Below are 22,025 nucleotides of genomic sequence, written 5' to 3' on the forward strand. Positions count from 1 at the left end.
TTCTCTCCATGATGCCCCCAGCCCCCTGGCTGTTCTCGGACATGAGGGCAGTGGGTGCGGTCCCCAGTTGTGGCACTGCCTCTGAAGTTGTGATGTCAGCCCCACTGCCCACATGCTTGGTCCCCCACCCCCTAGCCACCTGGACGCCAGCCCACTGGCCCCTCGGGCCCCTGGTCCCCCAGGCCCCATACCTCCCTTGTCTAGAGCCCCTGAGGCCACCTTTTCCCTCCAATCAGCCTGGAGGCCATGTCTCAGACCTCTTCTTCCCAGCTCTCCCAGACCCTTCCCCTGGATCACTGCCTCATGGGCAGTGCACTATGCGATTCTTAATCTCTGGAAGAATTGTGGGCATGCAGGCTTTCTTAGGCACAAGGCCTCCGGTGACCTCAACGGAACCACGAATGGGGTCAGGGGTGAGCTGTGTGAAGGCCATAGGAGGAGCACTCCAGGCAAAAGCCCGGGAGCTGCAGGAGGCCAGAAGGGCCACCAGTCCAGCCCAGCACAGGCCAGGGGATGGGGCACTGTGGGGAAGATTCCGGATTTTGTCCTAAGAACAAAGGGACGCCCCTGGGATCCTGAGTCAGCAGAACACTCGGCTCCCTTCCTGCCTCCGGACCTTCTCTCCTGAGGGGACACACCAGCTCCCTGATATTCAGTGGCGTCACAGGCTGACGATACTGGCCCACCCTGCCGGACCCATCCCTTGGGCTCGACACCCCCAATGCAGCCTATTCTCCTCCATTTACCCCTACCACACAAGCACCATCCCTGAGCACCCATTACTCTCAAGAGAAGCTGGGAGGGTTTCTTGAAGCCTTTCTCTCAGCCCCTCATTAACCCCAGCCTGGATTCTGCTGTTTGCCCTCTCACGCCCCCACCCTTATCATGACAACACACACCTCACCTGGTCCCCTCAGCCACCCTCACAGTGCCTGGAGTGAAACACCCAGAATGTCAACTAGGCCAGGACTCTCCCCTGCTCTCAGCACTCGCATGACTTCCTGTCACACTCAGGGTCCAGTCTAGATGCCTCCCACCCCACACGGCTTCCCGGCATACTCAGGGTGGAGTCCAGACACTCTCCACTACCTGCAGGCCTCCTGGCCCACCCTGCCCACCCCCAGCTTTTTCTCTTCCCGCTCCACTCGCCTTGTGCCCTGCACAACAGCCTCTCAGCTGCTCCCACCACAGGGCCTTTGAACGTGCTGTGCCCCCTGCCTGGTGGCCCTACCTGTAGAAGTGCACACAACCGACTCACTTCAACCGTTCCCCCCAGAGCAGTCCAGGCCCGCCTCTTCCAAAGCACACCGCCATCACCACTCTCCTGTCACACACCTCTGTCCTCCATCACAGCACTCTGCCTATGGCTGGGCACCCTTCTGCCTTGTCCCTACAGCATCCCCTGCACTGAAGGCAATGCCGGGCCCACAAGGGGTTCAGACATTTCTGTCTAGGTGAGCGTCCCTCCCACGTCCAGCTTGTGTCTGATTCCCTACGCAGGGACATCACTTCCAAACTGTGCACACTGACCCTTTGTGTCCTGTGTGTCTTGGAGCAAGGCTGCCCTCAGCAAGGGCTCCTGACCTGACCAGGCTCCTCACACCTCTGCTTGTCATCCTGAGCTCTCTCCCCACCTGGAACAGGAGTCTGCAAGCCCAGTCCTTGTTGATCTTACCTGCTGTGGTTCTGCATGAGGGCCTGAAACCCTGCGTGGTGAAGAAACTTATCAAACTCATTCCTGCCTTCCTGTCCTCGTGGCACCTCGAGGAGGTGTGGACAGCTTAATTTCTTTTCCCAAAAAAGTATAAAACACTAGCGAAGTATTATATTCCCACTATTACCACTTAAATACCTAAGTTCAGAAGCAAAAACGTGTCACAAATGAAGAGGGAACCTATATCATTGGGGGGGGGAACCCCAGAATTAAAAATATTAGAAAGGAACAAAGAGAGGCCCTAGATGCTGATGAAAGTAACAGTCCTCCCAGATAATAAGCTTGCAAACACCCTACATGACCCTGAGTGTGTGAAAAGCAAAACAGCCTCAGAGAGAAAAGCTCAATCCACAATTATGGAGGACGATTAGCTCAACTGTTCCAGAAACGGATCAACCATGCAGACAAAACAAGTTTTATAAACATGAACACTCTGTACCCAACAGAGGATGCCTTCAAGCCCATGGAACAATCCACACACATGCTCACACTAGCCAGGACATGCTTCAAATGCCAAAGAACCATGTTCCAACCATAACACAATAAAATTAGAAACAGACAGCCAAGAATTCTCCTCAGTTTAAATCCTAGATTAAAGAAGTCACAAGCACTATTAAGACATATTTTAACCTGATGGACAATGAAAGCACAACATGGCAAAATTAGAGAGGTGCAGCTAAAGCAGTACCTAAGGGCAAAGTCATAGCCTAAACTGCAGGTATTAAAGATGACAAACATTGAGGATAATGACCTAAGCTGGCTCTTGGGTTCTTCACAAAGAACAGCCAGGTCATTGGCTTCCGTCCTGGAGCTGAGCTGGCTTCAGATTGTGTGACCAGTGGCACAGCTTGACTGGGTCCACTCTGTTTCTCCAGTTTCCTGTTGACCAGTGCTGGGGTTAAATGTCCCTGGGTTAACTGAAAAGGGCACCCTTGAGCAGTGGAGCAGGCACTCCTGAGGAGCTTCATCAAGGGGTGGGGGGCTGAGATCATGCCCCTGAGCCACAGGGCACCCAGAGGCTTCTGAGGACCCTCTCCTCGCTGGGGGAGGGGGTTCCAATTAGATGGGGGAGACACCTGCAGAGCAAAAGCACTGGGAGACAAATTGAACAAGCTACACCAGATCAAGAACTCATGGTCTCTTATAATATCTTCAAAGAGGCAACAAGGGACACTAATAACATGAAACAAGAATTAACAAGCATAAAGAAAAATCAATTGGAAATACTGCGTGTGGAAGACATAAAAAATCAATAAGGTAGGCTGAGTAAAAAACGGACACAGGTGAAAACACCAGTGAGCTGTGCAATTGAGTTCAGGAGTCTCCCAGGAGACTTCAAGGAAACAAACTTTCAGTGTTCATATCCACATGATCCACAGTAAGTAAATGCTGTCTGCCTCCGAGGCTATTCCAGCTCATGGCGACCTCGTGTGACAGGGTGCAATGCCCCCTAGGATTTTCTTGGCTTTTTTAGGCTTTACATAAGCAGATCGCCAGGTCTTTTTCCCACAGAGCCGCTGGGTAAGTTCAAACCACCAACGTTTTGGTTAGCAGCCAAGCGCTTAACCTTTGCACCATCAGGTTAGCTGTTTACATACAAATATGAAGGCACATTGTGAATGTATACCAGACAAACTTCCCCAGTGTGGGGCCAGAAAGTAAATAGTTAGGCTTTGTGGGCTACGTGGTCTCTGTGGCAACAACTCAGCCCGGCCACTGTAGCTGAAAGCCACTGTGGACAAAATGGAAATGAAAAGGCATGGCTGTGGGCCAATAAAACTCTTGTTTATTGTGGGTCTGGTTTGGTCGCCTTTGCCAAGTGTTCTCGAGGACATAAAGTAACCAGAACTTCCAAATATTTCCGGTGGGAATGCAAAATTGTACAACCACTTTGAAAAGTGTTTGGCAGCCTTAAACATACCTCCACCCCACTTGTCTAGTTCCTGGCAGCTTGATTCATAGTCACTGAAAACTGGAAGCAACCCAAAGTCCATCGACAGGCGATGGATAAACAAATTGTGTTTTAGTTTATTCAGATAAAAGAACACAACTCAGCAATAAAAGAAAGAACTGCCGATACACACGACAACAGGGAGGAACCTCAACAGCATTACGTTAAGTGAAAAAAGCCAGACGCAAAAGACCACACACTGTTCGCTCCACCTGCTCGAACAGCCCTGGGACAGAAGCTGGCTGAGGTTATCATGGGAGCCGGAACCTACAGGAAGGGGCTGGAGGGAACTTTCTGGGGCGATGGTAACATCCTACATATTGAGTGGGTTGACTCACGGCTCCAGAAAAGTTATGCTGAAGTCTTGACCTTCGTACCTGTAAACATGACCCCTGTACCTGTAAACATGATCCTGTTGGGAAATAGAGGTTTTCTTTTGTTGTGTTAAGGAGGCCATACCAGAGTGCATGGGTCCTAAACCTAATTAGTTTGAGCTACACAACGAGTGGAACAGACACAGAGACACAAAAGGGGAAAGGCAGATGCCGTGTGGAGATGCACCTACAAGCCTAGAAATGCCCAGGGTTGCTGGCAGCTGCTGAAGGTGAAAGAGAAACAAAGAACTTTTCCTGGAGCCAACACCCTGAATTCGGACTTCTGGTCTCCAGAACTGTGAGACAATAAACTTCTGTTCTTTAAAGCCCCCCACTTTGTGGTATTTTTTATGGTGGCCCCAGGAAATGAAGATAAGTGGAGTCCAGTACTTTGGGGGTCTGCATTTGATGAAATTCACTGAAGTGGGGATTTAATGAAAAAACACTAGAGGCAAATATGCTGAAACAGTGGAGATAGTGAATGTGGCATGGTGGGGATAAAAACCAAAAAAAAAAAAAAAAAAAAACCAAACGCACTGCTGTCGAGTCGATTCCGACTCATAGCAACTCTGTAAGACAGAGTAGAGCTGCCCAGTAGAGTTTCTAAGGAGCACCTGGCGGATTCAAACTGCCGACCTCTTGGTTAACAGCCGTAGCACTTAACCACTACGCCACCAGGGTTTCCTATGGTGGGGATATGGGCAACTTATTCCCTTTTTGGATTTTCTTACGTATTTTTGAGTCTCAAAAATGTTTTTTTAAATAAAAGAAGAGAGAGGAGTCTTAATCTCAGCGGATCAGCTGACAGGAGGCTGCCCCCGGCCCCTTGGTGTCACCCTTGACCCAGAAAATCACATCTCCAGCGTCACCACAACTGGCTGCTCCCTGCAGCTGCCAGCACATCTGGCAGCTGAGCCCAGGTATGTAACTCAGATTAAGGGGCTTACCTCTGAGGCCTGGGTCCCACGGCCCTGGGGGTAAACTTACCTGCCCGGCTCTTTCCCATCACCAGGGACTCCCCTGAGGGACAGCCCCAGGGAGCTAGAGCAAATCTTCAATGTCCGGGTTAGCACTGGGCCTGGGGGACTCTGGGCCCTGGGGCCAGTAGGATGGGTTGGGAGATGCTGGGCTAGAAAATACTGGCCTGGGGGACACTGGGCCCAGGGGATGGGGGTAGGGGGGACATCAAGCCAGAGGATGCTGGGCTGGTGGGGGGGCAATGGGTCCAGCGAATGGGGGTGGTTAGACATTGAGCCAGAGGACCCTGCAATGGGGGGCAGTGGATCCAGGGGCTGGGGTGGGGGATGCGGGGCTGAGGGGTGCTGCATCCAGGGCATGGAGTGCGAGACCCTGCACTAGGGGTTGCTGGCCAGCTCTGATGACTCTTCTTTGTCCTTGTCCCCTGTCACCTAGACCAGCAGACGGAACCACAGTACTTGGAGACTGAGGGTCTCAAGTAGACACTGCTAGCCAGTGGCACCACAGAGGTGAGGGGCCTGAGCCCGTAGCCCCTCTCTGCCTCCACACTGCCTCTGGGCAGAGCAGCTCCCAGGTGCCGTGGGGGAGACGGGGGTGAGACCCCCTCCCGGGCTTTGCTGGCCTCGGGAGTGCAGAAGCTAGGCTGGAAGTGGGGGGGTTCCCAACCCCACAGTACCTCCACTCCACAAGTTCCCCAGGGGTCCATGCCTGTCCTGCCCTCCTTACCCCTAGGGCTGCGACTCCGGAGGATCCCTGAGTCCACCCGGGCAAGCCACCCTCCGGGTCTGTCCTCTGGTCGCACCATGACCACCAAGACAGGGCAGTCCTTCCTCATGTCTACCTGGAGACCCAGTTCTCCCGACTGCAAAAGAGCCAGCACCACACAGGGCTTTGGGACCCAGATGAGAAGCTCTGAGCCTCAGGACCCAGCCTCTGCTCTGCAGTCCCTCTGCCCCTGTGTCCTTGGGGGCAGGGCTGGGGCTCACTAGGCCCCTTCAAAGTGCCTGCTGCACACCCTCCCCAAACCACCCTGTGACCCTGGAAGGAGAGATGGCATCTGCACTCCTGCGCTGAGGGTCCCCCGTGGATGGACTTGTCGTGGGATTTCCCTCCAAGATAGAGCTGGTCCACGAAACCTTTTTCATGCTCTTTGGGCACAAAGCTTGGTTTTGACTAACTTACCCCAAACAAACAAGTGCCCTCCTCAGCCCCACTCACCTCTATGGTGCCTCTCTGGGGTTGAGGGGACCCGTCAGAGGATCCTGCAGGCCCCAGGCTGGCAGGAGAACCTGAGGTTGGGGTGGGAGGTGGTGGAGGGGTGGCCAGCCCCTGACTCAGGTCCCTGGGCCTCCTGGATCCCAGGGATGAGGGGTATTTGGGGTAGGAGGGGTGAGGCCTCATGGCCCCCATCTGGTCAGAACCATCAAGCAGCTGGGGCCTGGTCCACACCAGCAGGAGACCATGGTCATTGTGCTCCAGACAAACTTTAATGGGACAGATCTGAGGCATCACCTGGTGGACAAGCTTTCCAGCCCACAGCCACTCGCGAGCCAGCATCCCTGCCGCAGTGCCAGGGAGCCAGCACAGAGGGCCTGTTTCTCCCAAGGCCAGCTCAATGCAGAGATGGAGGTGGGGGCAATATGGCAGGTGGCGTGGCCCTGAGTCTGGGAGTCTGCAGACAGCCAGGTGCTGTCCAGTGAGAGCCCTGCGCTGGGCCGGCTTCCTGGGCAGCCCTAGATCATGCCAGCCAGCCAGGGCGGAAGGAAGAGGCCGACGGTGCCCAGCAGACAGACGAGGACAAACACCCAGAGGAAGATGCGGTCGATGACCATGGCCACGTACTTCCAGTCTTCCTTCACCTGTGGGGAGACGAGGTCAGCCAGCTGCCACCCTTGGCCTCACGGTGGCCAGGGAGCTCCTGGAACTGGGTACTGCAAGAGGCAGGCTCTCCATTTCCCACCCCCATTACCCAAGGCAGCCAAAGTCACCATGCATACCTGCACACTCACCTGTACTGAGGTGACAATGGGGGGCAGAGAGAAGTCACTTGTTCTGCTCAAGCCTGGGCCCAGGGAGCACTTTTTGTGGGTAGGGGCCGATATCTCACTCAGCACAGAGGCCACGGAGGGAGGGAGGGTGGTCAAAACCGACACCCAGTGGAGGGGTGTGAGGGGTTGGGAGGTAAGTGAGGAGCTGGCAGAGGTGGGGTCTGCAAGGCCAGCACAAACTTTCCATCTAAGGCATCAATGTGCAGACTGAGCAGGGCGTGTCTTTGCCCCTATGGGTTGCACGGTGCCACAGCAGACAGAACCCCGCTGAGGTGGAGAAGACCAATGCCCTTTGGAGGAACCCAGGGTCCAGGCATTGTCGGTGTGCTCCATGCCGAGGGCTGTTAGCTTGTAAAGCTGCAGGGACGTACAGTGGAGACCCGCTGAACAGATGAAAGCAGTCCCTAATCTAACCACGGCCTGCCTTTGGGGGTGGTCCAAAAGGGGGATCCTGGGTGGGCACGGCCGCCCACCATGAGCTACCAGATGGGGATGCAGCTGTTGCGGGCTCAGGCCACTAGGGATCAGAGGGTTCGAGGGCCAGACGGGCTGGGCTGAGCTTTCAATGAGCGGGCGTCAAGGGGATGACTCCCCGCCAGCATTTTCTGCGCTGATTTTTTACATAATCACCTGTGTACCGAAAGTTTTAAACCAAACTGAAACGGTGTGTTTATTTAAAGGGAACCTGTGAGCAAACGGGGTCGCTGATAAATAAAGCTCCTGGTTGGATCCTGTGTTCCCAGGGACAGGCCGAGAGGCAGCCTCCCAGGCTGGTGCTTTTCCCTCCGCCTTTGATCCTCCCCTCTTGTGTTCTCCGGAGATGAAACACAGCACAGAACAAAGCCTCCGGCCTGAGGCCATTCTTGTGAAGTCAGCGCTGGTCCCCAGGGGACAGACACAGCAGAACCAGGTCACCACAGCTGCAGACCCGGGTGCCAGAGGTGGATGCGCAGACAAGCCAACCTGGCCTGTGCCTGACCAGCGTTTCGCTGCCTCCTGGTTCCCTTGAGGTTTTGATTGAACCTCTAAAGGGACAAGTCACCCCGGCAGCCATTCCCAGACTCATCACACATCACAAGATACTTGGAGATCCCCATCCCCATCGGTGGCTAGCTCAGGGGGAGCATCTTTGGGGTCCCTGGGGCCTCTGGTGGCCCCATAACGGGGCCGATTCCCCCCGACTCTGCCCCACCCTGCCAAGGCTCCCCAGCTTGGCTGCTTCCAGACCCTGGCTCTTCTCCTTCAGCCCCTCTCCCCCATGCCCAGGGTTCAATGCCCCTCAGTCCCCAAACCAGGAGGGGCCCAGGGGTCCAGTGCCTACATGAGGGTGTGCTCTCTGGGACCCACACGCTGTGACGCTCAAAGAGGAATGCCACCATGGCCTCGCTGGGATTGGGGAAAGGAGTGAGAGGCCCCTCCCTACCACACAGGCTCTGCAGGTGTTCCCAACAGGGGGACCCAGGATGACTCCCAAGAACTGACAGCGTGTGGTGGTCTTGCTCAAAAGGTGGTACTGGCACCGCACTCCCCATCCCCTGGAGACCCACCGCCTCTCGAAGCCTTGGGGTCGCCTGCCCACTGCCTGCCCCAGCTCTGCCCCGGAGCAGCGGTCAGCGTGGCGGGCTCAGGGAGGTGATGGACATGGCCAGACAGGGCTCAGGACTGCTGCAGAGGAGCCAGGTGGTGTCCCAACACCGAGCAGGCTGGGGCGCTGCCATACTCTTTCAGGAAAGGGGAACAAGTGCCGTCTGCTCAGGGCAGGACAGGGACTTACCGAGAAATCCATGTCCTCTGCCTTTAGGTGGTCTGCGATGTACTGGACGCCCTCCACAGCCCGAGCCAGGGCTGGTGTCAGGGGCAGGTGGCGGCATGGCACTTTGGTGCTGTGGGCTGTGGCATCAGGGGAGGTGGCAGGTGGCTCCTTCTTGCACTTGCATTTGCAGGGAGAGGGCTGGTCTGGGGCTGTGGGCTCGGCAGAGCACGTGGAAGGTGGGGCACTGGCCACCTGCCCATTGGCCTGAGCAGAGGCATCATCTCGGAAGATGCCATACTGGACACTTCGAGACCGGCACCGGACACCACCATACTCCACCTTGCTGGGGCTGGGCATGTGCTGGACACTCAGAGACCTGGTTTTGGCCAGCCCTGTGGCCTGGCTGCTGCTGAGCAGGTGGCCAGGGCCAGGTGAGGGGCAGGCGCTGGCCTTCCTGGCCTCTGCGGGGTGGAGATCAGGGGGTTGTTCTGAGGGTGGCTTGACCGGCTCCCCCAGGGAGGTGCAGAAGGATTCAGAGGGCGACGGGTCTCGCCTCGGGACACCGGGCTGGCCCTCAGGCTCTGGCCAGAAGTGTGGAGCATTGGCCATCTTGTGCACAGACTCGATGAGCTGCCAGCAGTTGTCCTTGACCACAGATGGCCGCTTCATGAGGAGCAGGCGGGGCACGATGTCCAAGAAGACCCTGCGCACCCAGGCAGGCATAGTATGTGTGCGCGGCGAGCGGTGGTGCACGTTTAGCACAAAGACGGTGATGATGATGGAGAGCGTGACGAAGATCATGGTGAAGAGCAGGTACTCGCCGATGAGCGGGATGACCAGCGAGGTGGACGGGATGATCTCGGTGATGAGCAGCAAGAAGACGGTGAGCGAGAGCAGCACGGAGATGCAGAGCGTGACCTTCTCGCCACACTCGGACGGCAGGTAGAAGACCAGCACGGTGAGGCAGGAGATGAGCAGGCAGGGGATGATGAGGTTGATGGTGTAGAAGAGCGGCAGCCGCCGGATGATGAAGGCGTAGGTGATGTCAGGGTAGACCTCGGCGCAGCACTCGTACTTCTTGGTGTTGTAGTTGCCCACGGCATCCACGATCACCCACTCGCCACTCTCCCAGTAGTCCAGCTGGTCCACGCGTCGGTGCATGCTCACCAGGTCGATCTTGGCCTTGTCGTATGTCCAGGACCCAAACTTCATGGTGCAGTTCTGCTGGTCGAAGGGGAAGAAGGTGACATCGATGCTGCAGGAGCTCTTGTAGATGGCTGGGGGTGTCCACTGGACCCGCCCGTCGTGGAAGAGGTGGGCTTTGGTCAGGTGTGTCACTGCGAAGTCCCCATCCGCACTGAGCAGGAAGAAGGAGAAGCCAGTACGTGAGACCCACCAAAGCACACCAGGCTGAACCTCGCCTGAGGTCACCTGCAACGCTGAGTTCCCCCCTTGACCCCACACACCTGCACATGGGAGCCATATCACCTCACAGGTGAGCACAGAAAGGCTCATGGCCTCGCCTGGGGCCCTAACACTCAAGGTTAGAGAGCACAGGGTTAGAGAGAGCTGGGCACGTGACCCTGACTAGCGACTAACCTCTGTGCCTCAGTTTACCATCCCTGCCAGGAGCCTCATCGAACAGTTCATGAGCTTGGTGCCTGATTACACATTGTCAGCAGGGCCGGCGCCCATCCTACTGGACTTGGCGGCACCACGGCCATCGATGTGCCCCTCCCAGAAGGTTCCAGCACCTTCTCTTTGCTGAGCTGCCTGCTCTCTTCAGGCCCACCCTTCACTGGAACCTGTCCACCCTCCACTTCCTCTCAGGCCCACCCTCCCTGGTGGCTGCATCCCTCCCAGTGCCCAGGGGTCCCTTGGCCTCGCCCCACGATGCACCTGCCAAAGTCTTGCTAAACCCAACCCGGCTGCTGCCCTGCTCAGCTGCTACTGTGGGTCAACATCTACAGCACCCCTGGTTTCCAACCTTCCCCTCTGTGGCCAGTGTGGCGTCCATGCCACCTCTGCCCCAAACACCCTCCCCCCTTTGGGCTGTGCCTGTTTCCTGAAGATCTAGCTCAAAGACCACCGCTTCCCAGGGCCTGGAGAAGAACCGGCCACTGGTCCCTTGGAGCTCCATCAGCATGGTGCTGGTCACCTCACATGGGCCCCGCCCAAACTCGCACTCACAAGCCAGGCCGACCCTCCTCAGCCCTCTGCACTAATGTTGCCCACCCACACAGCAGTTCCACACAGATGGAAGGGGCCCCTCAGGATCAGAGTGTGCCCTGATGCATGTCAACGAGTTGACAGCCGTGGAGCCTTCCTATCCCATGGCCCCAGCGCAGAGAAGCTCGCCTCTGGGGTGGTGGGGAGGGGGAAGGCAGACCTTGGGCTCCGAGTCCACTGCTCCTTCACCCAACCCCATCTTTCCAAAATCAAAGCCTTTCCCTTTGAGACCCAAATTAAAACCATCCTCAGCAGTGAGCCACTGTGTTCGCAGACACTCCTTGGAAGGGAGGATGGGAGAGGCTACGGCTAATGAGTAGTGTGGGGCAGCAGCCCAGGGCTACCTTCAGATCCACTCAAGCGGATTCCACCCCAGTGGATCACCCCAGCGGATTCCACCCCGGATGGAGAAGAGAATGTTCCAGAGAGCCCCCCTTAAAGGGGCAGCGGCTCCCCCACCAGCCTTGGTCAGTGTGTTCTGCATCCCTCAGCTGCACTCACGTGGTACCCTCAGCTGCAACAGCCACCCCTCCTCGCCCTGGCCAGGCCCAGCTCCAATCCCGCCCAACTACCCACTCCCCTCTTGGGGAGCCCTTGGGAGGACCCCCGCCTTCAAGGGTGCACCTCTGAGCTTGCCGTCCCACCCCTAGCATTGGATTCTAGGGGAGGGGACCCAGAGGGCAGCAGGGCTGGGGGCCCACCTCCTCCCTGAGTCCTGGCCCTGTGGCCTTTGGGGCTCAGCTTCCGCCCACTATACGGCCAATAGTAGGGTCTGCACTAGGGCCAGAGGTCCTCAGGGTTGGGGGACACTTGGTGACTTTGCTGCGCTGCCACGGTGCTGCCCTGTGCCCGGTAGAGGCTCAATCTTTGGGGAGCCCCAAAGTGGAGAGCAAGGCCTCGCACGAGCGTCCCCCATCTGAGCCAGTAGAGCAGCCGGGCCTCGCCACCCACCTGGCCGCAGCCAGCTGAACCGTGACCATACTCAGCCCCACTCCAGCACTAGCTGCTGCCCGCCAGCTCTGTGAACAGGCCTCCTCCTCGGCTGGGGCTGCGTCCAGCACTGCTGCCTGCTCCAGGGTCCCTTCGCCCTCATGCCCCCAGGTCTCGTCCAGTGAGAGCCCCTTCCCAGCTGAGGGTCCACACAGGAAGAAGAGACCGAGGGCACGGTGGCCCATCTCCTGTGCTGCGGTCCCAAGTGTTTGTACTCCAAAATCCCTTGTCTGCCCAGCTCAGTGGATACTCCTGCTTCCCGGCCCCCCAGGCTCTGGTGACTGCTCTTGGGAGCACACAGACCACCCCAGGCACATTCAGGACATGGGGTGGGGCGGGGAGTCGGCATGGGTCCCAGACGGGCTAGGGGCTGAGAGGCTCCAGAGCTCTCAGCTCCAAGTAGCCCCTATGGAGGCAGCCGTGCCCTCGAGGAAAGCGACTGGTTGACACCCACTCTGGACATCCCTCCTTTCCTAGCGCATCTCAGGGAACTGTCTCAACCCTCTTCAGAGCGGCTCTTACTGCCATTACTGGAATCAATTAAGGGGAAGAGGGCCCAGTCTTTCCTAATCAAATAGGAACAGTGGGGGGCAGCAGGGGGCAAGGATGGGTGGCAGAAGGACCCATCTGGAGTCTAAGGACCTGGGGGCATGAGTGCTGACCTTCACTGTGTTTGCCAGCTCCGTGGGGAGCCTCAGTGCCTGGCTGCCAACCCAAGACTGGGAAACTCAGGGCCAGCAGGGATTTAGGTTAGAGAGGGCTGGCCCAGGGGTGTCACAGTAGGGAATGGAGGCCTCAAGGGAGGGCCCCAGGAAAGTAACAACAGGTGGCTCTTTGGACATCAGCCACTGTCACCCCGGAGCCTGGCCTGGCTGCCGAGCATAGTCCTCATCTACACACCGGCCTTTAGCGTGGCTGCTGGGCCTCACTGAAGGACCTGCCCCAGCTTTGCTTCCTGAGGAATGGATGACCCAGGTTTGCTGACCCAGCAGTGACACTGTGGAGCAGCACTCGAGTCTAAGGACCCAGCAGTGACCTGTGGAGCAGTCCTGGAGTCTGGGAACCCAACAGTGGCCTGTGGAGCAGCTCTGGAGTCTAAGGACCCAGCAGTGACCTGTGGAGCAGCCCTGGAGTCTGAGAACCCAACAGTGGCCCGTGGAGCAGCCCTGGAGTCTGGGAACCCAGCAGTGACCTGTGGAGCAGCCCTGGAGTCTTGGGATCCAGCAGTGGCCCATGGAGCAGCCCTGGAGTCTGGGGACCTGCCAGCGACACCATGGAGCAGCCCTGGAGTCTGGGGACCTGGCAGTGACCTGTGGAGCCGCCCTGGAGTCTGGGGACCTGGCATTGACACCATGGAGCAGCCCTGGAGTCTGGGGACCTGGTTGACCTGTGGAGCAGCCCTGGAGTCTGGGGACCTAGCAGTGACACCATAGAGCAGCCCTGCGTGGGAGACCCCAGAGTGATGCCGTGGCAGCAGCCCTGGGGTTTGGGGACCAGCAGTGACCTGTGGAGCAGTCCCCAGTGGACCCGGGAGGTGGAGAGTGAAGGTGAGAAGGCAGAGGGAGCTGGGGGCTAAGATGAGAAGGTGGCTCTGCAGCTTGGCCCACTTTCAAGGACCCGGGATCTGGTGTGTGACGGGCCTTGCAGAGGTTGGGGCTGGTCTGGAAGTGGTCATGCATGAAGGGCACTCTGAGGCCTGCAGCCCCCAGGTCCATGCCTCTTGGGGAAGGGCTGAGGTCTGACTGAGATGGTGCTCCCCGCCGGGCTCCTCTTGAGTGTGGCCCTGCCGGCCCCCACCCTTGGCTCCAGCCAGGCATGGCTCTGGGCACTCACTTATTGTAGAGGACAATGTCCGGCCGCCAGATGAGCTCTGAGGGGATGCGGATGGATGTCACATTCTCGTAGTCGGCCGGGTCCCAGCGCAGCTTGTAGTCATGCCACTCCTGCAGGGGCAGGCAGCAAGGGGCAGATGGGGGGAACTGCCCCTTCCCACACCTGTGCCCAGGGAGGCGGGAGGTCTACCAGAGGGGAGGTGCAGGGGAGGGAGACACACAATGCCGCTTCCTACACCTGCTTCCCCCAGAGGGGCTGGAGGGAGGCCAGCAGTGTCGGGGGGCGAGAGGGCTGGGGGAAACGGGGCTGGGGAGATGGGGTGGGGGGCACCACCCCTTCCCACTCCTGTAATCAGGGGAGAAGGAGATCACTAGCAGTGAGAGGGAGAGGTATGAGGGGTGGGGGGTGACAAGGGGACAAGGTGCAGGGGACAGGGGAATGGGGGCACAAGGAAGGGGGAAGGGAGCAGGCGTGGGTAGTTGAGGGGCTGGAGGCACAGATGGTGTAGCACAGGAGGATGGGGGGCCGGCTGCCCTCCCCACTCACCTGCTTCACCCACACGTTAGTGGTCATCATCTGGTTCTTCTCGTCCTAGGGCACAAGGAGGGAGGTTGACGTTCCCTGTCAACGGGGGCCCGCCCTCATGGCCCGGGGCTCCCATCTAAGGTCCCAGCCTTGGACACAATGACTTTGGGAGGGTCAGGGATCTACACAGTGGGTGGTGACTACAGGAGGGGGTGAGCACCTTGTCCCTGAAGGCAACCAGGGACAAATGCCCCAAGGGGATGTGGGAACACTGTGCTCTGAGCACGAGACAAAGAGGTGCATATGTGACAGGATGGCCCAGGAGCCCCCAGACTCTTCCAGAAGGAAATCAGGGGCAAGGGTCAGCCAACTTCACAGGCACCCCCAAGCTAAGGGCAGTGTGGGGTAAGGTGAAGAAGGCTCCACTTGGCTCCCTGTGGGAAGTAGCATTGGCCCAGTCCTCTGATCTGGCATGGGGGGTGGGGTTCTGTAGATGGTACACAGGGATGAGCAGGTGCTGGGTCCCCTGTGGAGGTGGCAGGACCTGGGCCTGCATGAAGCGGGCCACACACCCTCCTAGGTCCCTTCCAGCCCCTACTCCACACCCACACTCCCTACCACCTCTCCTCTTTATCTGAGAGACAAGTGAGTGAGGACCCATCCTAATGGGAGTGACTGGTGCAGTTTGAGCCTGTTGGCTGTGGTGTGGGCAGATGTCCTCCAAGAGCAGGGAGCTGGACAGAGATCGTGGGCACAGAGGCTCCTCCTGGGGAAGGTGGCAAAGAAGGGGTGGCACAAGGCGAGAGGCAGCATCCTCAGCAGGGCTACTGGCCAGCTTTCTTCCCCATCAGCCTCCAGCCCAGGGTCAAACAAGGTCCCTCAGGAAAGCCACTCAGGCCAAGGAAAATCATGGGCCCTCAGGCCGGAGAACAGCCCTGCACTCAGGTCAGGACTGAGGGACTGCACAGCTCTGTGTTTGTGTGTGCCTATGTGCGAATGTGTAGCTTTGTGTTCATTTGTGTGTGTGCAAGCATATGCGTGTGTGGGTGTGTGTGTACACACGTACATGTCTTGTGCATTTGCATGTGTGCATGAGTGTGTGTGTGGCTTCAGTGCTTCCCTCTTCTGGTCTCCCCTAGTCAGCTGGTTCAGGGGAGGAGGCCATGTCCCTGAGCAGCCCCATGCTCTGCCCTTGCTTCTGCTCACCAGCCACACCACTAGCCAGGTCATCTGCTGCCTGAGCCAGTCCCCTCCCCAAGAGGACACCGAGGACAGAGTGACTGCAGAGCAGGTGGCTCGGGGTGGGCACACAGAATGTGAAGGGCCCACAGCCCTACACAGCTCAGTCCCATAGGTCCCAGAAGTTCTGGGGACAAAAACAGTCCGTATACGTCCCTGCAGCCCCAGGCTCCTCAGAACAAGCTTCAAGGCGCAGGGTTGACCACCTTCCCTAAGCTGCCATCCCACAGGTCCTTGAACCCTGCCAACTCGACCGTGTAGACACTTGCTGGGTACACACCAAAAAGACTCAGCATCATGAAGGCGGGGGGTCTGGGAGTCCCATCTCCTCTGCAGACGGGACTGGTGGTGTGGATTCTCCCGCCTGATCACAGTCAGGCCCCACATGGACACAGGGCCCCCAGGGATAGTGTTTACATCTGCAGTCCCTACAGGATCCCATACACTGCATGGGAAGGCTGGGCAGGGAAGCGGGGCCAACCAGTCCCAGTACCTGCCTCTGAGCCACCAGGTGGGCCCGACAGAGGGCAGCCTGACTCGAGCAGCCTTCCCACCCATCAATGCAGCCCAGGTCTCTGACCAGTGCCAAACACCGAGCATGGGCAGCTCATGCCATGCCCGTCAACTGGGGCTTCTCAAGTCATGCAGGCACCAGAGGCTGTTTGCTCTTGGTGACGAGAAGATCCTTGCCTCCCGGGGCACCTGCCCCAGCCCCTCCTCTCTACAATGGGAGCAATGACAGAAAGCCAGGGGATGCCACCGGTTCAATGGCCTCAACATGTCAGAGGCAGGTGGATAGTAGATGGTACTTGTTAGTGTGCACGAGTGTATGTGTGCCTGTCTATGTGTAAGTGTGTATGTGTGTTCACGTTTGCCTGTCTGTGTGCTAGTGTGTATATGTGCATGAGTGCACATGTGTGCAGGTATGCCTGTCAGTTATTGTGTACACATCCATGTGTGCATGCGTGTTAGTATGTATATGCACGTATGTATACCTGCCGATGCACTAGTGTGTACAATCCATGTATGTTAGTGTGTACATATGCATGTTTGTGCATGTGTGCCTATCAGTTGTTGTGTACACATCCATGTGTGCATGTGTGTGCATGTGTGCCTGTCTGGGTGCCTGTGTGTTAGTATGTGTATGTATGTATGTGTGCCTGTCCATGCATTAGTGTGTGCAATGCATGTATGCTAGTGTGTGCATGTGTTTGTATGCGTGAATGTCAGTGTGCATTTGCATACACACGTGTACGGTACATGCACACACCTGTTCATGTGTGCATGCCTGTGCATGAGTATGCACATGTGTGTATGTGCATGTGCACCTTGCATGTTGTGTGTGTGCGTGTGTGTGTGTACCCATCATGAGCCATCTTTAATGCATAGGGCAGAGCCAGAAGTGACTCCGCCCCTGAGTGGCACTGCTGTGGGGTCTTGGGCGCGTCACTCCCAAGAGTCCTGGGGCCATGCGTGCTCCAGGCCTCAGTCTCCTGGGCAAACCGGAGTTTGCTGGTGTAGGGAGTGGGTGGAGTAAGCTTGGTGCACTGCAGGTGGGGCAAGGCTGCAGTGGACAAACCCAGAACCTTGATTGGCAGCTGCCTCTGCCAGCCACTGCTCTGCCGGTGGCCAGTGTTTGCAAACCTCAGCATATCCTGAGCCACATTCCAGGAGGCCTGGACTGAGGTGTGGGGGCCAGCTCTGGGCAGGGCTGAGGACAGGACCTACAGACAGGTCTCCATGTTGGCTAAGCCCACACACATCCCTATGGGTGCCATTGCCGTGACCCCCACACCTTCCAGAGCCCCATGAATGTCACCTTCAGCCAAGTTGGCCGCTGCTTTCACCCCACCTCCTTGGGGCCACCCAGCAAGCCCAGTACCAGCCTGGACCAGGGGCTCCCAGAGGCACCTGGGGTGGGGTCCTGGCAGGTGTGTGGGTGGGCTTTTGGGGACATCTCAGCAGCAGGATCCCTGAGCTGGCTGGCTCCCAGTGTGGAAAACCCAAATCCTTCCAAGCCTGTCAGCCATCAACTCTCCCTGGCTAGTGGTCCGGTCCAGAGGCCCCTTGTACTCCACCCCTGCGACTGCCTTGGAATCCCCTGGACTCATCCCCTCCCTCCTGCCAAGCTGGAGCCCAGGCTCCAAGTCCAGGGCCTTGGGGTACTGCTGGGACATCAGGGTAGGACCCTGCCCGAGGCTGTGCTCAGACAGACCCACCCCAAATGGGGCATCCAAGACCATCCAGAAAAAGTGGAACAGTGCCCTCTGCCCCCTGCCAGCCCCTCCAGACCCAGGGATGGCCCAGTCTCCGCCCCAGATGAGACCCCTCGGGCAGGGCTGGGCTCTGGCTCAGGCTCAGTCTCCAGCACTCCAGTGCATAAGTCCCCAGCGTCCTACTGCTTGTTCTCAGAGCTGGGGGTTCATTCCAGGGCTACTCCCCTCTACCCCACCCCGGCTCCCGGGCTCCTGCCCAGTGTGGGCAGCACTTCCTCCCAGCACTCTCCTCACGCCCCAACCAGGAAGGCAAAGAGACTTCCCATCTGAACCTCGCCTGGGCCCAGGCAGTGGGACATCCAGGGGCTGACTGGACCACCTATGGGGCTTGGAGCCCCTGGCGGAAACTGCTGTTGAGGGCTGCTGCCCTTCCACCCACCCGGGCAGCGTAACTCGCAGAAAAGCCCTGGGCACAGCACCAGACAGCTCTCCCTTGGGAGTAATGCTACCAGAAATTTCTGCTCTTGGTTTCTGAAGGAGGCAGTCCTGACCCACTGCTAAAAACCTGGCCACCTTGAGCTTTTCTGTACTGAGGGGAGGAGAGGGCAGGGGCTAGGGCTGGTCTCACAGACTCAGGCCTGTCTTGGAGGCTCTCCTAAAGGCAAGTCTGCATGAGATGGAGCTGGGGCTCAGCTGAGTTGGGCCTCAGGTGGAGGCGGAGCCAGCAGCTATGGGGTCAGGCCATCAGCCGGAGCTGGGCCACAAGAAGCCCAGGAGGCAAGGGGACAACAGTGGCCTCTCTGCTCATCCACAGATGCCCTCCCAGCCCTGGCCACCTTGAGGCATCCTGCCAGGCATCTTTCAGCCACTTCTTGGGGATCTTGCCCCCATCAGCTGAGGACACAGGCCCGCCCTCCTGCACCTACCACGTCAATGAGCTGGGCAATGGACAGGCCAAAGCGGACCAGGACCACGTCCGAGATGTTGGCCACAGGCCGGGACCACTTGTTGTAGCCAGAGAAGAGTTTCTTCAGCAGCCGCTCCTCGGCGTGGGCTCGGGTCTCCACGTGGCTGCTCGCTGAGGGGTGGGGGTGGGGGGGACCAGGCAGGGGCTCAGGCCAGGGTGGCAGTGGGGCCTCACCACCTCCTCCCAGTCTGCATGCTCCCCTTGTTTCTCCCACCACAGGACCTTTGCCCGTGATGCCCAGCGTGCTCTGCCCTGTGCTCAGCCTGGGTTTCCCCTATAGCCCTTTGGCATCAACGTAACTTCCTCAGGGAAGCCATCTAGACCCCTTGGCTGGGCCCACGTGCACTGCAGCCTGCACCACACCAGAGCATAAGGAGGAAGAAGAGTTCTCCTAGTCCTGCTCGTTTGAAAGGCGGAGATAGGGCCTTGGGTTGGGGGGGGGGTCTGAGACACCAGGACCCCCTTGACTCTCAGCCCAGAGCCCCTCAATCTGTTATTCCTGGTCTCAGGGCAGCCCCACTCTCTGGGAAAGGTGGGTGAAATCCCCTCCATGAGTCCCTGAAAGGGAGCAGGGAGAGGAAGGTGCCCAACCAGAGAATGGAAGTGAGGGAGGAGAGGGAGCCAGACTTGCTGTCCCAGAGAGCCTGGGGAAGCAGAGGTGGTGGTGAGCAGAGCGCCAAGGGCAAGCCCCCCTTCTAGCCTGAAGCAGGCATGGGGGAGGGACCTGCAGGGTGATCCCTTCGGATGGGTGGGGGGTGGGGGGTGGCGAGAGAGGCCCCATATCTGCCAAGGTTCGCCTCTAGAACCACCTCTGTCTCCCACCCAAGCACCCCTCCTCACCTCCACAGCCGGGTTAACTCCCTCCTCACCCGACTCAGCCCAGCAGGTCACTGGGAAGGAGCCTCGCGGCCCCCTGGTTGCGCACACCCGTGGCTCGGACCGCAGCCAGGAGCCTTCCCTCCTCAGACTCGGGAGATCCGGGGCCGCCGGCACCCAGTGAAAGGGGTCCCCGCCAGCACCCCGGAACTTACCGGGCAGGAGGCTGGCCCCGAGAAGCAGCAGCAGCGGCGGTAGCGGCGGCGGTGCCCCGGCGCCCCCAAGCTCCATGGCGCACCGTGAGGCTCTAGGCGCGGGCGGCTCCCGGCTCGGCCGCGCCCCTGCTCGGAGGCCCACGCGCCCCAACTTCAAGCCCCGGCCCCGCGCCGGCCAATCCGTCCGGCCTGCTGGGCCGCTGTTTCCTCGGGGGGTGGCGCTGGTGCCAGAGCAACACGCACAGCCCTGCCTGGACGTGCAGCCTCCAGTAGGCTAAGAGGAGGAGGGGGAGGGAGGGGAGAAGGCTGGAGCCGAGGGGGAGAGGAGGAGGGAGGGGAGGGGAAGGGAGGAAAAGGGAGGGGAAAGAGAGAGAAAGGAGGAGCGGGAGAGAGGGGACAGACCACGGGAGGAGAAGGGGCTCAGAGACTGACTGCATTTGGCCCTCTCAGGTGTAAAGTTTCCTACATCCTCTGGGGCTTGGGACGTGTTGAGCTGGTATGGGCATCCCTGGTCACTGTGTGTGACTGGGAATTCTGGGCTGGCCTGGATTTAGATCACAAGACACTGACCCCCTATAACCCTGTGTCTGCCTGGGATACTAGCCGCCTCCCTGGAGGCATGGTGCACACCCAGGGGCTCCAGGCTGGAGATGGGGCACCCCACATGCATGTGGCTGACTCCATGCACCAGAGTTTACAGCTTGGGAATCAGCAGTCCCTCCTCTTCCTCCACAGCAGGACTTTCAGGAAAGAGCCCCCTCCCCATATGGGCCTGCCCCCTGCAGACCCAGGAGAGGACCCCTGGGGAACGCAGGCCCTGTGCCCACCTTTTGGGGAAGCCATGTGGGAAGGAGGAAGAACCCCATGCCCCCATCTCCTTCCTCAAGCTGCTTCTTTGTGTCTCAAGGTCCAGCCTGGGGCCAGGGTCTACCACTTGGCTGCCCCCACCCCAGCAGTGCCTTCTGTGTGGAGGGAGTACCTGCCATCCCACACTGCGTCAGCAATGGGGGGTGTTAGTGGAGGGTCTTGGACATGGCCCCCCCCCCAGAGGGGCTTCACCCTCAGCATGGAGGTAGAGCATATGTGAAGCAGGTGCTCCTCGGGGGCCTGGGGCAGGGGCCGGGGCGTCTGGGCTTTGTGTGGCTGAAAAGGTCTGGGGAGGGCTGGGTGCCTTCTGCAGACACATGGGCGGTGGGGCCTTGTGCTGGCCCCTCTGCACAGCTCTGCCACAGGGACCCAGCCCTGAAACTGAGGCTTCAGTTGGGGTGGGGGCAGAGAAGAGGGGCTGGAGAGGGCCAGAGCTCTCTGGCCTCAGTGCCTCTGAACCCCCAGCTGCTGCAGGGGGAGCAGAATGCCCTCCAGAGCTCCTAGGCCCAGAATCTCCCCCCAACACACAGCCCACAGTGCTGGGCTAGTAATAGGCATGGGTCCCAAGGTGAGGGCCTCGCTCCAGGCCCCCACTCCTAATCCCCCATCTCTCCTCTCCCCCCCATCTCTCCTTCCCCTACATCATCTCCCTTCTCCCCTCCCCCATCTCTCCTGCTTTCTGGGCCCCAGGTATAGCTTTCCACCCCCTGCACTGATACTTGGAGCCCTGCCCCACTCACAGTGGCCTTTTGTCTGCCCAGAGCACTCAGCGCCATTCTGGAGGTAAGTCTAAACAATTCTGACCCCTGATGAACTCAACCCCATGCCCCTCAGTAGGTGTGTTCTTGTGTAGCCCTCCTTTACAGAGAGGGTAACACACTTTCCCAAAGCCACACAGACAGTAGCTGGATTGCAACCCAGGCGGTCCTGCTTCAGTCTACACCTTCCTCCACCACTGCTCTGCCTGTGCTCAGCTGCAGCTGCCCCCTGGGGCACTCAGTCTGTCTTCCATCAACCTTCCCTGGAGCCAAGGATGCACAGGCCTCCTCCTCTGGGAAGCCCCCTCGACCTCCCAGCCCAGGCTCATCATACTCCTTGGGAACACTCCCCAGGCCCCTGAGCCAGTTTGGTTGGTCTGTGTTAGAGACTTTCATGGAGGTCGGGGAGGGGGCTCTCGCCCTTCTTCTCCTCCCCTACCAACCCAGGCCCCTTGGTCCTTCCAGCATGTGCTGAGTCCCCTCTACAGCTGCTGTGCCAGGAACTAGAAAGATGTCCAAGCAGTTTGAGACCTGGCATGAGCAGCCCTGGCT

The 22,025-nt window shown here is 58.7% G+C and overlaps 1 protein-coding gene across 1 annotated transcript; it reads right to left on the reverse strand.

Annotated features, from left to right (window-relative positions):
* Positions 1 to 6,501: 6,501 nt before the first annotated feature.
* CHRNA4 (cholinergic receptor nicotinic alpha 4 subunit) lies at positions 6,502 to 19,924 on the reverse strand. The gene is made up of 6 exons (XM_003421763.3): positions 19,849 to 19,924; positions 18,777 to 18,928; positions 14,417 to 14,461; positions 13,871 to 13,980; positions 8,840 to 10,175; positions 6,502 to 6,876 (listed from the first exon to the last, which is right to left on the reverse strand). Exons 1-6 carry the CDS (start codon positions 19,922 to 19,924, stop codon positions 6,751 to 6,753), a joined length of 1,845 nt encoding a protein of 614 aa, XP_003421811.1. The 3' UTR covers positions 6,502 to 6,750.
* Positions 19,925 to 22,025: the final 2,101 nt, after the last annotated feature.

Source organism: Loxodonta africana, chromosome 24 (genome assembly GCF_030014295.1).
Source record: "Loxodonta africana isolate mLoxAfr1 chromosome 24, mLoxAfr1.hap2, whole genome shotgun sequence".
Taxonomy (NCBI): domain Eukaryota; kingdom Metazoa; phylum Chordata; class Mammalia; order Proboscidea; family Elephantidae; genus Loxodonta; species Loxodonta africana.

Coding starts and splice junctions, on each gene's coding strand:
- CHRNA4 (XM_003421763.3), bottom strand. CDS start 19,924: ATGGAGCTTGGGGGCGCCGGGGCACCGCCGCCGCTACCGCCGCTGCTG. Junction 18,929..19,848: donor CGGGGCCAGCCTCCTGCCCG/GTAAGTTCCGGG, acceptor CCCACCCCTCAG/CGAGCAGCCACGTGGAGACC. Junction 14,462..18,776: donor TTGCCCAGCTCATTGACGTG/GTAGGTGCAGGA, acceptor CTTGTGCCCTAG/GACGAGAAGAACCAGATGAT.